This window comes from Glandiceps talaboti, chromosome 8 (assembly GCF_964340395.1).
Source record: "Glandiceps talaboti chromosome 8, keGlaTala1.1, whole genome shotgun sequence".
In the NCBI taxonomy this organism is placed as follows: Eukaryota; Metazoa; Hemichordata; class Enteropneusta; family Spengelidae; genus Glandiceps; species Glandiceps talaboti.
The window spans coordinates 18,691,988-18,711,338 of NC_135556.1; the positions used below are offsets into that span (position 1 = coordinate 18,691,988).

The following is a 19,351-nucleotide window of genomic DNA, read 5'->3' on the forward strand; positions in this document are numbered from 1 at the left end:
TATAGTCTTAATGGTGAGATTCAAAACCATGCTTTCGCACGATTTAACACTAGACCTGCCTCAGTAATGCTATCTTGTTTGAACATGTGATGTGAATATGTAAAGAAGATTTTTTCGCAACAATACTGCCCTCTATCGTTACAAAATATATTCTTTCGTTTTTCCCATCATGGCAGAAAATCATTAGCACATTATTAGTCTTCCTGTTGTGTATCATGCCACGCCTATCAACCAGCACTGAAAGGGGTTGACCAATGCATGAGGGCGCCCTGTCATGGCAGACCTTACAGGTCAGGAAAATCATTCAAATTTCTCTGTGAAGTAAGTCTTAATATGGATAAGTTTAACAGTGTCATCAGCATTGTCAGAATATGATTATGAATAGTAATAATAGAACAATACCCAGACATTCTTTTTAGACAACTGAAACAACAAAAAACACTTCAAAACCAATAATTATAATAATAATACTGTCTTTTATTTATTTTTCTGTAATCAATCTATATAAAAACAGCAGGGACTTGTAACATGGAATAATGGCAGCTCTTTTTAAAATGTATAATATATAAAAAAAACAAACATGATAAATGAAATGATTAAAACCAATATAAGGGGGGAAGGGGGCATGACCTCTGCAACTATGTCAACACAAGACATAGATTCTGTCAAAGAGATATAACAACACAGAATACCTACACACAAATATGAAATGGTTGGATACATTCATAACTTTACACCGTCACTATGTTGAAGTAAATGCTCGGCTACATCCTACGAACTTTTGCTTGCACAAAATAGTCATATCATTGAAGGGAAACAAATTCCCTTAAACTTCAGATTATGAATTTCGGCGTTCAGAAAAAAAAAATTTAAGTATAAGAGTTTACATACAAAATATGTTCTATTAAAATAAGTTTCAAGTCTTTGAGATTTGATTAGAGAGAGATACCCTCAGGTCAGGTCAGGTCAGGTCAGTCAACTATAGAAAAGAGATGATCTCGTCTGTGATATTAGAATATATATCATATATATATTATAGATATTTGTCAAAAGCTAGATTTAAGTTTTGCACTGACTTGAAAAATGAGAACAATTGAAATGAAAGAGGATGACTGGAGACAGAAACCGGGACAAACTTAAAAGAGTTGCAAGTTTTCTGAAAATGTAGGTTTGACGGGGTTTCTGTCTTCAGCCGTCGTCCCTCATGTACATGAAGAATGCAAATAAGACAAGACAACAACACCAACATCATGATTGTTACATGGCTGATTCACTTCATCAGATTCATCATATTGTCTATCAAAATACATGGTCATATCAGACAGTTGAAAATGTATCAAAATTTCAACACATGGAGATTAGGAAAAAATAGAGATTCTCGCCAATAAATGGTAGCATGTAATTTGGTTGATGTCCATAAAAAACTATTACATATGTTTTGTCCCTGTCATATAGTGTATTATTTAGTTAGTACCCACAAGAATTCTTGAATAAATTACAATTCAAAGTCAGATTTGTCTTTCCCCAACTCAGCTCATGGAAAAGATTCTATATACAAGGTATTTATTTACAAGTTTTTCTTTACAAAACTTCAAGGCACTATGTGACATTGTAGAAAGGAAGCAAATAATTTATTTTCAAAAAAATTTGGTCAGTTGTTCGGATAAAACACAAGTTTTCTCAACGAGACATATTTCCTGAACAACCATCAGGATATAAAAATATAATTCATTTATTAAAATCTTGCTAATTTCCTTGTGTTTTGTATAAACAGCATTCCTTCGCTTCCATTGTTTCCTTGTCTAGTGTCCAGTATACACACGATTTCCCCTCGATTGTTCAAAACAAAAAGTGATCACCCGATTTTAAATCGTAACTTCATGTTCGGACCCCGCCATAGCAGGGAATGTTATCATGGTTGACGATCTGGGTGAGCGTTGCGGCGTACTCGCCGTTGAATTACCTGTACTGCTCTGTGCTGTACTGGCACCCATTGGTGTAACCAACGGTGATATCGAAGGAGTCCTATTCGCAAGGGGTGATAACGAGGGTGAAAAATTGGGTGACATTGCTGGGGAGGAGAAACTACTATCGTGAGTAATTGGTACTCTGGGATACATTTTCATTGCTGACGCCTGGTTAATTCCACCTGGATTCATTGAAATTGCAATAGGTTGAATCGGTGCAACAGGTCCGTGTGCAACTGTTGTTAACAGAGGTGGTGGGAAATTTTTCACTTTAGGTGACAAAGATTGCTTATGTCGTTGATTAGACTGACTCTCCTGTATATGTTTTTTAGCAATGCTTTCATCTTTCAGCTTTGCTATTTCTGCAAAGACATTAGCCAGTGGTTGGAACTGAGGTCCCCAGTCTAGCAAATAGTCCCAATTGTAACTTCCTGAGAATTCTTCATCACTGTTGACGATTGAACTCAGTGATCCCGTCATGGATGGCTGTCCATCGTCGTCAAGTCCAAACGCCCTTGTTCCATCCATGATTGCATTATTCTCCTCATCCCCAACTTCATGAAGTTTAGTCTCTATAAAAGTACCTAAATCTACTCCCCTTTCTTCCCCACCACCTTCTTCCCCAAAAATGTGCATGCTCTCAACACTCTGGTTGAGAAGCTTGTCAATGCTGGTAGTTTTAGGTGGGCTGACGCCAATACTTTTCAGCACTGCATTGGCAGACTGTTCATTGACTGACATATCAGATATAGTGTCATCATCGTCTTGTTGAATTCCTGAATCTTGTACACGTCTGAGAGGTTGATTGTTATTCTGTCCTGCAATGACTGATTCGTTTATTCTACAGATTTCATCATCTTCAACCGTCGCAGATCCACGCCCACTTGAAGCCGAATTTGATTGATCCGATGCATCTGTTCGCCCGACCTCCATTGAGGTGTGTGGTGAGTGCATGCGTGGGACTGTCCCATTCATGAAGTTCACTGCAATACCATTTGGTGGGCCATCAATTTGTTGCACATCCACGATATACTCTTGACTCATGTTGGTGACCGGGTCAAAGAGTCCACCCTCATGGTTGTAGGAGTTTGGGGAATGTCTTCCATCAGTTGGTGGATTGTGTGCAGGCGGTTGTCGACCCTTCCTACGAACCCACATCATCAAACACACAATTAAAACAATGAGAAGTGTGATACCTGCAATGATTGCAAACACGATGACTAAAGCTAATGGTAGTCCTGACAATCCAGAGCCTGTCTGAGGTGATGCCCCCTGGCAGGTGGCACAGTTGTAATCCACAGTTGTCAAAACAGCACATGTACTTTCTAGAGAATGAGGTTTGCTGGACTTAGCTATCACTACTAATTCATAAAGGTCTTCACTGTTTCGTCGATTCCTGATGACACTACCGTCATCACGTTTCCTCCTTGCTGTCTCCTCATCAATTGTCTCTTTCACTATAAGGTATCCGTGTGTTTCATTCATTGTAAATTTAGGATAATCCTCATCAAGGTAGTAGAAAACAATGCCATCAGCTCCCTTATCGTCATCAGAAGCAGAAACTTGGCCAACTACATATCCAACCTCAGCGTTAGCAGGCACAGTAAAGTCATATTTTGATACCGTGAAAATAGGTTCATATTCATCAACACCTGTGATAGCAATGCGAGCTGTCACTGTGCTTGCTTTCCCACCGGGATCTTCAGCACGGATTGAAATAACGTATTCATTTTTGTCCGTCTCAAAATCAAATTTCTTTAAAGCGGTCACTTCTCCATCATCATTATCAATTTCAAAATATTTCTTGTCTTCACCCTCTCCAATCGAGTACTTGAGAATTCCAAATGAGCCACTGTCACTATCAATGGCATTTGCTGTGAAAATAGATGTGCCTATAGGTTCTTCTTCAGGAAGGGATTCCAAGTACATAAACACAGGGAAGTATGGCGCATGGTCGTTTTCATCCGTGACATAGATTGTAACCGTGGTGACAGTATGCAATGGATTTTCTAGACTGCTGTCAGCTGCTACAATAGTCAGATTATGGACAGCTTTCTGTGTATCACGGTCTAATCTTCCCTTGACTGTCACTGTCCCATTACTGTGTTGGATCTTGAACAGATCAAGGTCATTACCAGATGTTATATCATAGCGAACAAGTGCATTCGTGCCTTCATCTGCATCCGTGGCATAGACCGTCAGAATCGATGTACCGGCTGGTACGCCCTCACTGATAATGCTCTCGTACTCTGTTGCATTGAAGACAGGTGCATGATCATTGATGTCTGTTAAGGTTATAAAAACAGTGGCGTTGTCATGTAATGGTGGGTTGCCTCTGTCTGATGCAGTCACAGCCAACATATAAAATGCTTTGGTTTCCCTGTCAAGGTTGCCAACCACTGCAATATTTCCATCAGTTGGTGAGATCTCAAACATATTGTCCGTGTTTCCATCAATAATACTATAATCCACAACTTTATTTTCCCTGGCGTAGTCAGCATCTGTAGCATGTACTTTATGAATCACATAACCCTTAGGTTCTCCTTCACTGACTTGTTCCATGTACAAGTCTTTTCCAAAGACTGGTGCGTTGTCATTCACATCAATCACTTCAATGCGTACAGCTACAAGACTTGACAATGTAGGCGTACCATGATCCGTAGCTGACACAAGTAACTGAACTGTGGGCTGGTTGTGGTTGAAATACACTGTTCCATTGGTATATATGGTACCTAGGGGTCAAAGAAAACAACAACATTTTAGGTTCACCGAATGTGGATACAACCATCACTTCAAAATCTCTGTGTTGTGTGTGTGAACAATCACTTCATTATTCTACTCACAGAGATGTTTGCAATTATCATTAGTGACCAAAAATTATCATGCTAAATAGTTGTACTTATTTTGATGAATAAGAAATTGGTGGAATGGTAATTTAGGACATGCCAGGCAGTTTATTAATTTGGTGGACAGTACAAGGAGAAATTACACACTTCTTGTAAAAACTCATCCAATCGGCTCACTGTATTTAACTGATGTTGACACCTTTTACGACAGCATAATACAAAAATATGACAACTCATTAAGTATGCAGGATTTATTTCTATGGAAAAATATTTGCATGTATTCAGTTAAAATAAATCAGGCACTGAAAAAAACATTGGACTACATTAAACAGCATTGAGAATATGTAGAGATATTTAAATGATTGTTAATCGAGTGCAAGTACTTGATGAAGACTTACCAGTTTCGGGATTGATGTAGAATCCGGTGACTGTAGTGACGTCCATGGTTATAGCATATGTGATTTCACCATTTGTTCCCGAGTCTAAATCAGTGGCATTGACCGTTATTACTGATGTATGGCTAGGTGTCAGCTCATCTATGTCAGTCTGTACAAATAACAACATGAAATAGTTTAGTTATAGACAACATGAAATGTTTAGTTATAGACAGCATGAAATGGTTTAGTTATAGACAACATGACATGGTTTAGTTATAGACAGCATGAAATGGTTTAGTTATAGACAACATGAAATGGTTTAGTTATGGACAACATGAAATAGTTTAGTTATAGGCAACATGAAATGGTTTAGTTATAGACAACGTGAAATGGTTTAGTTATAGACAACATGAAATGGTTTAGTTATAGACAGCATGAAATGGTTTAGTTATAGACAACATGAAATGGTTTAGTTATAGACAACATGAAATGGTTTAGTTATAGACAACGTGAAATGGTTTAGTTATAGACAACATGAAATGGTTTAGTTATAGACAGCATGAAATGTTTAGTTATAGACAGCATGAAATGGTTTAGTTATAGACAACTGAAAACTGTGACAAACCTCATAGGAGGACTGGGTGAACTCTGGTTTGTTATCATTTTCATCTTCCACAGTGACCTGTAGATCCATAGTGGCATTGAAATGTCCATCAAACGCTTTAATATTAAGGGTGTATGCTTGTTCTTCTTCATAATCCAGTGGTGCTGCTAGTGTTATGTGACCACTAGCAATGTCAATACTGAATCGATTGTCTGGGTTACTATCAGCAAGGATGGAGTATTTAGGATATTTGTTGTCTCTTTCGTCAGCATCATTTGCAGTGACTTGGGTCAGTAATGAACCAATCTCTGCACCTATAAGTATGATGTGAGAAAGAATTATGACATGCAATATTCTGAAACAAACACAGTCTAAATATCACAATCAATACACAAAACAAGTCCATGAGAAAACAGACTGTTCAATAAAGTCCATGAAAAGTGCTCAATTTTCCCATTTTCATCCTCAACTGTACCTTCATCTCAACCAATGACTTCATTTGTTCACAACAAAACAACAGTATACTGTCCACCAACAGAAAATACACAAAGTTACTTGGAGTTAAAGAATAAGTAGCAATTGGTATAGGCATTGTTAGGGGCGACGTAACAGTTGTCTTAACCCATACAGGATTTGGTTTACATTAAATCTATGTAAGCACATCTTGAAAATAGCACGTCAGCCTTTAAAAGGTTAACACATTTATCACAGCAGATAAAACAGACACATGTCAGTAACCAGCCTAACATGAAACCCTGAATGAAATGAAAATGGGAGTGGAGTGGGTTGGGGTAGGAAGGGTGTGGTGTATATCACTGGCCTGAGATTCTGGCCAAAAAACTACATAAGGTGTACAACAATCGTTTTCCATCCTACCTTCTTTCACATTGATGCCATTATGGAATCCAAATGATGGTTTGTTATCGTTCACATCTATGATGTTGATCTTCAACAAACTGGTCCCTGTCCGAGCCTGACCATCTGTTCGGTCTAGAACCTCTAGAGTCAGTTTATACTTCTCATGTATTTCACGATCCAAAACCCACACGGTCCTGACAACACCAGTGAGTTCGTCAATAGTGAATAAATGATCACTATTAGCGGGGTCAACCTCAGTGATGTAGTAGTGAAGGTTGGCATTTTCCCCAATGTCTTCATCAGTACCTGATACCTGGTGTACAGAACATTCAAATCAAGCATTTAGTTTACAACTTGTTATTTTAATGCAGACCCTAACATAAATGGACCCAAGACATAACATGTACCATGGGTTAATACAGGCCCTAACAACAAAGTCTTATATTAAGAAACTGTACCCCTGGGATACCAAAGTCTTATTTGAATATTAAGTAACTTTTCACCTGGATACCAAAGTCTTATTTGAATATTAAGTAACTTTTTACCTGGATACCAAAGTCTTATTTGAATATTAAGTTACTTCGCACCTGGATACCAAAGTCTTATTTGAATATTAAGAAACTTTTTACCTGGATAACAAAGTCTTATTTGAATATTAAGTAACTTCGCACCTGGATATCAACATGTACTTACCTGCCGAACAAAGGTGTTAGCTGGTTCTCCCTCCCACAATTCAGTGAAATATCTATCCTGTGTAAACACTGGATCGTTATCATTGATATCTTCCAGGTTGACATTCAGTTTGGTATAACCATATTGATTACTGTATACAGCAGACACAAACAGTTGTCTGGGTGTCACCTTCTCACGGTCCAGTTGTTCTGAATTTGCCACGTTGATCACACCTAGAGAATATGAACATGTACATGACATCTGAATAATCTGGATGTGTGATTTGATTATTTTAGTTCACTTTCTAGATATATGACTTGGGATTACTATTCTGTATTATAACACATTGTTTTCATATAGCATTCAGTGATTGGCTACGATTATATCACATGATATGGAAGATTGACCTATAGTGATCTCAATTTGCATATATTACCACGAAATGACACAAATACATCTTTCTGTTGTATTATGAATACTAAAACAGAACCCCCTTGATGCCTGAGCGCAAGTGTGGCATACTCAGGATATTTGTACACGTACTTGCAGTGTTATGCTCGTGAAAGTGCAGCAGAAAACACTTCAAGCACAAGTGCATATTATACCTCCCGAGTACTCATACTGGTGCTCGCGTGATACAGGGTTCTGGTATTATTACATAATTATGTTTATGTGAAAATGTAACAACAAATTTCTGTAAAAGTTAAACTGTGCAATCATGCAATTTGGTGCCCAATGAAAGATGATGCATTCATATGCATATCATTTTACATGGATAGTATGCAATAATGTGTTCGGTATTGCACTGCAGTGCAAATACTGCCAGCACACACATGTAGCGGTGTTACCACTGATACATACATAATAACAATGAATACGGCAGGTTCACCAATAATGTTTTGCCAAAGTCTACTTTGCATACTTATTGCATAACTATAAATACTTCATTTGATTTCAATAATTCACTAGTTCTTATGTACAACTTACCTGAACTAGCGTCAATGGAAAATGTACCATCTTCATTTCCATGTGTGATCTCAAACACAGTTCCTGACTTGTAATCTTCAATCTCTGGGAGCATATTGATAATAAAGGTACCAACTGGAGAGTGTTCTGGTATAGTCTCTTCATAAAGCTCTTGATGAAATTTGAGATCAGGTAATGCATTGTTCACCCTGATTTCCACCAAACCTATAAAACAGAAATATCAGATACTTATAATCATATCTCCCGCCATGTTTTTTCTAACTATGTCAATTTTTAATTTTAATAACATTTTCATCTTTAAGAGTGGCATTATCAGTTTTATCCACTTATACTCACAAAAACTCACAATGATAAAACAGGGTCCACGCTTCTCCTTATTTGCTATGTTTACTTTACTGCTCTACCCACATTACATTTAGAAATATTTGCCCGATAGATGAAACCACACCTGCACATCACTGACTGCAAATGGCAGCCACTTTTGCTTTATCATAGAGTTTACATCACACATTCACCACTTTTTCAGTCGCCTGATTTCTGATTGTGACTGGGTTAACATATGATTGATAGAAACACTGGAAAGTCTACGGTTTACATGACATACCATTTGAGTCTAGTGGAGGAGTTCCCTGGTCTGTGGCTTTGACATCTAGTCTGTATATACTATCAGTATTTTCAAGTTGTTTTATCACCTTCACTAGTCCATCATCAGTAACATCATAGTATTCACTGTTGCTTATCATGCTGGGGGTGGAGAAAAAACATAAAACAGTTAGTCAACAATTACCACATGACTCAACATAACAGATATAGTACGATTCTCACTTTTCTTTCTCAATACAAACTAATATCTACAACTCAATGAAATTATTCTACAATTCCAAAGACATAATTTCAATAAACCTTCCTACCTGTAAACGATCTCTGCATTTGATCCCTCATAATTTCAATAAACCTTCCTACCTGTAAACGATCTCTGCATTTGATCCCTCGTCCCTATCCACAGCAGTAAGTTGTAAAATCTCGGACCCCACGGCGATATCACTTGTAATGTTGATGGTGAAAGGTATAGAGGTGAACACAGGAGCATTGTCATTGATATCGGAGATAGTGACACAGATTTGTGCAGCTGACGACATAGGGTTGGTAACACTGCCGTCTGTAGCATTAACTGCAAATATATACTCTGGCGTTGTTTCTCTATCAAACTCCCTGTAGAAAACGACAACAAAACTTGGTCAGTTATCTGCTTAGACTGCATGTGTGATAATAAAACATCTTGTGGAAGTCTATGTATGTCATCCCGTCATCCCCATTCCATAATTTATAGGCCCAGCTTCGCAACAGAAAACAATTGGGTGAAACCAAATCATTACTACAGTAGGTGAAAAGGTTACCCAGTTGCACTCTGCAAGAGTATGACAGCCAAACACATAAAATGCTGTTTTTTGTTGACATTTGAAATTTTTAACATTTAACACCTCTAAACTACATCATATCTTTGTGCCAGTCATTTTGAACTTTGACCCTTGACCTTTGACCCCAAAGCTGGAAAGAAATACACAAGTGATTGACTTACCTTACTGATACAATCTGACCATTGACATTCTGAATACTGAACATATTGACGAACAAGCCTTCCAACGTATACAATACATTAGCATTGGTCCCCATATCAGGATCCAACGCACTCACTGTCAGTACAGTTTGGTTGGTGCCAAAGTTTTCAGGGATAGTAACGTCATACGGTTCATCTTGAAACTCTGGTGCATTGTCGTTCAGGTCGACAACGGTGACAGTAACAGTCATGCTACCACTCAATGGATTGACTGCCTTGTCTTGTGCTGTGATTTCTAACTCATAGTGGTCAACCAACTCGCGGTCAAGGGTCAGCTGAGTCGCCAACACACCGGTGTCTGCATGGACGGTGAATTTGTTACCTACATTGCCATCTAAAAATAAAAGTTTTGAAATAACATAATAATATTGTTAGGATGTATGATCCCTCTCTTTTTTTTGTCAATTCCTACCACTGTTGATGTGACTATGTTTACTGAGTGATATGTGGTACGAATAGTGTAACATTATGCACACTGAAAATTGAACCAATGCAGAGTTGCTAGTCACTCCCACAAACCATAATTTTGTTCGGTCATGTTGACATGTCACAGGCACTATAATTTTTTTGTTGATTCTACAAAGCCGAAAGTGATTCTTATAGAACAAATTTTGACATCAAAAAGACTACAATCACTGCCCAAAGAGTGCACATCATTTCAAAGCTACCACCCCTTCATAATGTAGTGATTACTCTGCAGCCTACTGCAGTAGTTTGACTAATCCATTCATTCTATAGCAAGAATGGCTTACCTGTGATGCTGTAAGTGATTTCAGCATTGGTTCCTGTATCAGCGTCGCTAGCAGCAACAACATGCAATTCTGTTGGCTCCCCATTCTCTGGTACCGAGATTGAGTAACCCTCCGTTGCAAAGACTGGGGCATGGTCATTTGCATCTAGAACAGTCACCTGACATGTTGTGGTATCGTACAATGCTGGGAAAGCAGCGTCACTGGCGTACACTGAAATAAGAATAATATACAAAAATTACATACAAAAAATAGTTACATTCTGCATGTAAAAGTAATGGGTCTTGGTAAAAGCCCAGAGTACAAGTTGCTAACTGATGTATCAACTCTTTCGTACTACCTATCTTGCTACTAATAATTTTCAACATAACAGCCACAAACTGTACTGATAATGCCTCACATTGACCTTAATATTTCTAGTATACAGTGGTGCATTCACAAGAAAACCTTGAACTCTTATCACTAAGTAATCAACAGTTTGTTGAAGTTGTTGCCATCTTTATTATACCATGCCCAAGCCAAATTATTGTCTTTGAACAGAAAATATGGATTAATAAACCCTGGTCATTCTATGTCACTGGTTTTTCAGGGCTTGAAATATGAGTCCAAATGTTACAAATCGTTATCATTTTTCCAGATTTAACATAAATTATACGTGAGGAGATATCATTACATTACGGTATTGCCCAATAATTTGCTACATACAACTGGAAAATACTTGTGAACTACAGGGTGAGCGACTCGTAGTGACAAGGCCCCTTAGGTCACTCATATTTTCATTGGCTGAATAGAGAACAATGTTGGGGAGTACTATGTAATTACCATCACATACTCATAACATAATGATCAAGTTCAAGTTTCAATGCTGGTACAAATGGTTTTTGCTGCTATAAAAAGAGATTACATAGAGTCCAAATTACCTGTTAGAATGTATGATGACACATTTTCCCTATCTAGTGTCTCTGTAGTGAAGATTTGGCCTGATTCTCCATTGATACGAAACATATCATCAGCTATTCCTATTGGAATACTGTACGTTATTAGTCCATTTGTACCTGAAACAGACATGAAATTAACATGTTAGTTATATCAATTTTGGATTTAAAATCATTATCCCATAGATACTACAATATCATGTATTAAGTTCACATTCATTTCAAAAGTCTATGTGTTGGTAACTTTTCTTACGCTGCCAATTCTGACAATTGAGAGTTTGTATCAGTCCTGGGTTTTACAGAGTGTACTTGATACAATACAGGACACGTGCAAACTTTTCCTACATCAAATGTGAAAATAACTTAATTTTCTAATTACTCCATACTAACTGCTTATTAATTATACACATTCTCATTCAAAAAGCACACTGGCAATACCTAGTGTCTGCCATTCTAAATGTGTGTACAAATTTAGTATTTCTTATTAATGTCCAAAAAATTTAGGCATAAGAAGTGTGCTGACAGTTTATACAGCAACTTACCAATGTCAGCATCTGTTGCGTTCACTTGTCCAACAAAAACATCCGATCCCATATTCTCCATAACTTGCATCAAATAACCATCATCAACAAACTCGGGTGCGTTGTCATTAACGTCTTCCACATAAATGATCAAATACTGGAAGCTGACTCTCGGTGGAACACCATGGTCAGCTGCAGAAATATTGAGTGCGTAGGCATCTCGAAGTTCACGGTCAAGAGGATCAACCAAGGTAATAAGTCCTGTGTCTGCTTCCATGCTGAATTTGCCATCTTCGTTTCCTTCAACGATATCATAAACTACCCTACCATTATCACCGTAATCGGGATCAAGGGCTACAACATGCACGACTGGATATTCTAGTGGTTCGTCCTCCATCACATAGGTAATATTACGCGATGCAAAGTGCGGACTATTGTCGTTTACATCCTCGATGAAAATGCGAGCTGTGGTGGTTCCATGCATTTGATAACCAGTTTCAGGTTGATCGGTAGCTCTGACTACCAACGAATACATTCCTTTTGTTTCCCGATCAATATCACCGATAGTACGCAGTTCTCCGCTCACATAATCTATCTCAAATGTATGATTTTCCGGTGGTGTGATGAGCGAGTAACGCACCTCTCCATTCTTGCCGCTATCTGCATCAGTAGCGGTGAATGTATACACAAGAGAATGAACTGGCACGTTTTCTCTCAACGTGATCTGAATGGGATCTTTTTCAAATCTAGGGGCGTTGTCGTTGAGATCAACGATGTAGATATGAACGGTTGTTGTAGTTCGGCGTGGATTCAATATATTCATATCGGTAGCTTGGATCGTTAGGACGTAGCTTTTCTTTAATTCGTAATCTGGATAGTCTATTGTGAAGATTTCACCCGTCGTACGATTGACCTCAAACGTACCAGGATCAGGATCACCTTCGATGATGTAGTAGAGAACAAGTCCATTGTTACCGATATCTGGATCATACGCTGTCACGTGACCCACGCTTCTACTAGGTGGCGTGTTTTCTTTGACAGTAAAAGAATACGTATGATTAACAAACTTTGGACTGTTGTCGTTTTCGTCCTCTACCTCCACATGTACAAATGTAACTGTTTCTTTATATGGATTGCCATGGTCTCTAGCGGAGATAGACAACACATATTTATCTTTTTCTTCTCTGTCCAGTGAAGCCCGGGTTCTAACAACACCATTTGTCTCATCCACGGTAAACATTGAAACGCCGTCCAGTTCGTCACCTGCAATGGAGAAGAAATATCATGTTATAATATCATCATAACTATGTACACAACAGTGCAATGCTAAATAAACAATTTATATCTGGTGACACACTCACTTCATCATGAACAAAGGGATGGAATGGAATATAAAACGATGCATAAATATCATAGTGTTTTCTTGACTCCACCCAAACGGAAAGACCTTTATTGTTGACTGAGTATATACAACTACTTTGAGACTCTGTGAATGTGATTATACAAAGTTGGATAACAAGGTTATTGTATTAGACAATTTATATACATAAGCGGGAGTTTTGCGGAGGGTTACTGTCAAATTTGCACCTATATTTGCTGCTTACACTACATTACAACACAACCCTTCATTGTTGTCTGTGTCATTATCCTAAGCACACACTCTCAAAAACTGAGATTTCAAATGATAGCTTGAAAGTGATGACACCATAATTTGAACAGTGGCCATTCATTACCAAAAATACAAACCAGTGTCATGTTAGGGGGCCTAAATCCTAAACATTACTATCCTACTGTTAACCCCAACTCCCTAGCTCGAATACAAATAAGTATTTTGTATACAGTCAGTTCACTGTTCTAGGTGCTTGCAACTTGCAGGTTAACGTACTATACCATATAATATCCTTATGTGACAAGTTTAAGTTGTATACAGGTAACACACTTTGATCAGAGCATTCCTTTATATTAAACTTGAAGTCTAATATTTGAAAAGTAGACACCTACCTGTAACAAGGTGGTAGGTAACAACACCACTGTCACCCAAATCAGGATCTTTAGCAGACACTCTGATAACCTCCGTGTTGGCTGGCATGTCTTCTTTGATAGTAGCAACGTAATACTCTCTATGGTAAAACTCAGGAGCATTGTCGTTTTCATCTTTCACTGTGATATATAAGGTAGCAGTATTCTGTCTGGGGTTTGTACCATGATCGGTTACCGTGACAACCAATTCATAGGATGATTTCTCCTCTCTGTCCAAAACTGTCTTTGTTGTGACAACCCCTACAAAGATAACATTACAAGTGTAACAATGACAATTGAAATATGTACAGAGGAAATACATACGTTCGTTTTGTGTCGGTCTTCTAAAGTTATTTTTTGATCGATACTTAAACAGAAATGTGCATTTGAGTACTGGTAAAAGTAGATTATTTGATTTAGTATGTTCACATCAACTACCTTTTCCTTCAGAGTGCTGATTCCAAAAGATTTTGCCGTAATTCTACATACATGACTATGTCACAAAAGACAAATGGTTGAAATAATCTACCTCAAAGTCACGGTATAACAATCACATAACACAAATAATGAACAAAAATTTGGGGTGTATCAGAACAACAAAGCTAAGATGTACAAATGATATGAAATGCTGTTCAATATATCACTACTTACCTGTCAATGGTTCAATGGCAAACTTGTTATTTGTTTCTATGGTAAAACTGAATTCAGCATTACTGCCCTGGTCTCTGTCCGTTGCACTGACACTTCCAACCAATGAATTCGAAGGTTTGTTCTCATCAATATTGAAATAGTAGCTGTCTTGTAGCATCTTGGGACTGTTGTCATTAACATCTGTCACATGGATAACAAGAGTAGCTGTTGCACTACGAGGTGGACTACCATTATCCTTAGCTATGACTTCCAGAACAAAATCTGCCACCATTTCCCTATCCAGTGCATTCCGTGTGTATACTATTCCTGAGTCTGGAAATATTCCAAATTTTCCAGTATAGGGTCCTGGTTTTAGTGAATACGTAATCCTAGCATTGCTACCAAGGTCTCCATCTGTTGCTGAAACCTGTTGTACATGGTCACCGATTGATAGCGATTCTTGGACGCTGACTTCATAGGATGTCGGATAGAACTGTGGACCGTTATCGTTCATGTCTTGGACATACACAGTCAATGTAAGGTCGATCGAACGTCTCGGTGTTCCCCTGTCAGATGCCTCAATAACCAGCTGATAACTTTCCATCGTATCATAATCCACAGCTCGTAATAACTGTATCTGTCCTGTGTTTGGATCAATACTGAACATACCATCGAAATCATCGACGAGACGATATTGCACTTTACCATTATTCCCGCTGTCTTTATCTGTCGCGACAGCCACAAAAAACACAGTTCCTGGCATCATTGTCTCAGGGATGGACTTGACTTCGTTGATACGTACAAATTCTGGTGAGTTGTCGTTGACGTCAATAATGGTGATATTGACCTGTGCCCTACCGTGTGTAGGTGGATTTCCACTGGATGCTTGCAGGTTAAGGAGTATATTGTGATGCGTTTCATAATCCAGGGGTGAGTTGATCGTTAAAGCTCCAGTGTTTGGATGCAGGTAGAAGTAGCCATTAGGGTCACCAGAATGAATGGTATATGTGATGGCGTCATTATTATCTGTAAGATCGTATAGGAAAAGTTACTCAGTATGTTTTGCAAGAAATCAATCTCGTCATATTAAAATTCAGTCAACTTTCTATCCTTCATATGATTTCTCAACACATCGCAAACTTATTCTTCAACAGTTCCTACTATGATGGTTGCACTGAACCTATCATTTCCAAAAATATAAAAAATTTGCAGCCAGTGGTTGTCAGTTTTTCTTAACAGATCATTTTGCACTGGGTGTGCCGGATAATCCATCACTGCATGATATGTAAGCTAAATATAGAAATTTGGAAAAGGCGATCCTTAATATGCAAATAATCTTTGGATTACTGATACTTCATTTTAGCTATGTTTCACTCTAAAACAGGACTGTATTGGTTCTATGCTATTGTATAGTGGAATTTATTTTAATTTTAATTCATGATTTAATCTTTAATTTAATATATACATTTTTTTTTTACATTTTAATTTATTTCCAGGATAACCAACAGAAGCTAGTCCCATTTACAGGCTCCTTAGGTTCAGTGTTGGTGCATGAGGAAACTGGAGTACCCAGGGAAAATCTGCGTTGTTTAGTAAAGCCAAACTGAACGACTCTCTTCTTACTTACAACATGGTAAGTTTAATCGAATCCTGAATGGGTTCAAAGCCCTGACCGCAGTGGTAATAGGCAAGTGGTTTAACCACTCGGCCACCAACAACCCTTTAATATAGCCAGCTAGTTATGTTCAAAGTGAGTTAAAAGTTTAGACCTACCTGGATCCGAGTGTGCTGCATGTACTGTTGTGATTCTATCAAACCGTGGTCTGTCTTCATGTATAGCAAAGCTATACCTAGGTTGATCAAAGATAGGAGGAGCATCTTCAGAACCGATGACGGTAATACTAACATCCGCATTGATAAGTGAAGTTAAATCACCACCATCAATGGCCGACACTGTGAACTGATGTAATGATGCACTGAAACGATTCAGCTGGCGTTCCAGATGAATCATGCCTGTAGAAGATAGTTAAGACAAAATGAGATGTCTTCAACTGATCCATCAACTGTGTATTAATAAAATCCTTTCACAATCAAAAAAGAACCATACACCTGAATGCAACAGCTGGCTACTTTCACAAATTCAAGACGATCATTTTCTTTTTATCACCTTTGTGTCTTTACGGCTCAATTCAATCCAAATTTTTAAACTACATCACCATAAAAAAATAAGCAAATAAAATCCATCCTGTTGCACACCCAATGGATTTGTATAATAAGGTAATGCCTAGCCCCTGAGTAATGTAGTTTTCTCACCATCTCAGTAGTTTGCAAGTTAGGTCTTAGAAAGTGAGACGACGACAAGTCTCAGGGCTATGTAATGGCATCCAATGACCCCAATGCCCAGCCCAGAGTGAAGTAGTTTTCTCAGTGTCAGTAGTTTGCAAATTAGATCTTGGCTAGTGAGAAAACAACAAGTCTCAGGGCTATGTAATGGCATCCAATGACTCTAATGGTCGCACCTTTAAACAATCATATATTGCTTTAGCAAACTGTTTAACTTACCAGTTCTGTAATTGATAGAGAAGAGGCCGTCATCATTACCAGTGGCTATCTGATAGAATACTTGCCCAAATGCACCAGAGTCTTTGTCTGTGGCTGCGACAAGTACCACATTACTTCCTACTGGACTTCCTTCACTCACATCAACTACAGATAGTCAGATTTGACAAAGCCGTGTTAGATTAGACAGTTTGCAATGATCGGATCTCTCTATTTTAACTGATTTTCAAACCGGTGTAAACACTACCTCACACCAAAATACTTTGTGTGCTTCCAATATCAAATGTACCTCACAAAAACTCGGTACAGAGAGATTGCAGTCTCTTTTCTTATCAAAAGTTGTACTTTATTTTATTATAAACGTGTAGAATTAGCAGTAGACACATGTAACAACCAGCCGTAAATAAAAGAAAAATTGTCATGACATTGTACTTTTTATCTCTTTGATTATGCAAACTTTACATTCTCACAATCTATTTTGAAAATGGATTGAAATGATTACAAGTTCATGCTTGACACTGGAAGGTGAAAACACGGTAGGTCAATGGAAACACGAACTATCTTCTTTTTTAGCAAAAATGAGTATGAAGTATAAAATAAATGTGCAATTGAAATGATCGCATGTAATGATTACATTACAATTCAACAGATAATAACATGGAAGCCTGCAAAGTGAGCAGAAAAATGCTATTCATTTTGGTCCTTCTTTCGGGACTGACAACAGCAGCGGTCATTTTTAATTAAAGTGTCACTCATTGTAATGGCCTTGTGGGATTTACAATATGGGGAGTTGTAGTCAATTTCATATAAGAGGAAAGGGACTATCTCTCTATGACATTGGGTAGGTCCATCTGTTCATTTCAATAATCGTGAAGTGAAATGAACACAGGACCCAGACAACCATGTCAAATCCTATTAGATCAACCACTGCATGACAGTCTGTAGTTTTCCAAACACACAAAACACATGATTACATTTAATACTGCACATGTAGACAGTGAAGGTCAGCTTGAAATTTGTGAATTAAATCTGTCATTAGTTTCCTTGCTTGTGTTAAGTGAATTTGCCCCATGACCATACTAACTTTGTAAGTAATTTGTTATTAGAGACACAGGGAAAACAAAATCACAATAAAAGTTGAGATAATGATCACATTTGGGTAGTGACCTGGTAAATGGTGTTTGAATCTTATACATAGTTTACTTTGCAAAAAGTGTTCATACCAGAAACTAATGCATTGTGTACTTGTTACATAGTTCTTGCCGAGAAACTTTTCACGGGGAGCAAAATGGAAAATTGGTACGAATTGACTCATAGAGTTGTGAACACATTATACATTTACAATAAAAGACACCGCTTACGATTTGAAAGACAACCGCAATAATGTAATCATTTACTTTTTTCACGTTTCTTATCACTCACTCTTGAAATCACATTTTTTCCGATTGTCAACACATATACACAGGATGTTGTCAAAATGTGAAGGACATAGCACACAAACTAAATCCCTTTTCTTTCTAGCATTGACAAACATGGCCTCTACTGAAGTTGTCATCACATGTTAAAAGGCGTTTTCTCATAGTCTGTCATGTGCCTTTATCACTTTGTGGGGGAAAGACCAAACATTAGAAACCTCTTTTTCAGAATGACATTCATTGGAAATACAAACTTTGTTCATGTTTGTCATGTTATGCTCACAACCCCCTCCCCCCCCCCCCAGTTTTGTGTGTGTACTATGCTTATTTCTACAGCCATGTGATACCAGTATTTGAAATTACATGTAAGTAGCTTTTTTTCAGATGGATTCAATTCCTATTTAAATGTCTTGTTTTTTTTCATTTCCTTTCATTGGTGTTTTTTTCTATAACATATACTCGAGAGTCTAAATGAAATACATTTTACTGAGATTTTATTTTAGTGGAAAGGCACATCACAAAATCAGTGAAATCAAAATATTTTAAAATGAATTAAATGCACTATAGATGGTACACAAAGTCACTACTACATCA

General features: G+C 37.7%; 1 protein-coding gene across 1 annotated transcript in view; it reads right to left on the bottom strand.

The window, feature by feature from the left end:
• Positions 1-484: 484 nt before the first annotated feature.
• Positions 485-19,351, bottom strand: part of LOC144439293 (protein dachsous-like) — a 59,803-nt gene continuing 40,936 nt past the window's right edge. Inside the window, exons 3-18 of the mRNA XM_078128572.1 lie at positions 17,346-17,489; positions 16,557-16,796; positions 14,805-15,809; positions 14,136-14,414; positions 12,156-13,397; positions 11,599-11,733; positions 10,682-10,891; positions 9,891-10,263; positions 9,275-9,523; positions 8,916-9,055; positions 8,312-8,515; positions 7,346-7,557; positions 6,671-6,965; positions 5,816-6,108; positions 5,212-5,359; positions 485-4,699 (exon numbers count right to left, since the gene is read on the bottom strand). Of these exons, the coding sequence (XP_077984698.1) occupies positions 1,866-4,699; positions 5,212-5,359; positions 5,816-6,108; positions 6,671-6,965; positions 7,346-7,557; positions 8,312-8,515; positions 8,916-9,055; positions 9,275-9,523; positions 9,891-10,263; positions 10,682-10,891; positions 11,599-11,733; positions 12,156-13,397; positions 14,136-14,414; positions 14,805-15,809; positions 16,557-16,796; positions 17,346-17,489 (8,003 nt within the window). The 3' untranslated portion in view covers positions 485-1,865. The remainder of the gene's footprint in view (positions 4,700-5,211; positions 5,360-5,815; positions 6,109-6,670; positions 6,966-7,345; positions 7,558-8,311; positions 8,516-8,915; positions 9,056-9,274; positions 9,524-9,890; positions 10,264-10,681; positions 10,892-11,598; positions 11,734-12,155; positions 13,398-14,135; positions 14,415-14,804; positions 15,810-16,556; positions 16,797-17,345; positions 17,490-19,351) is intronic.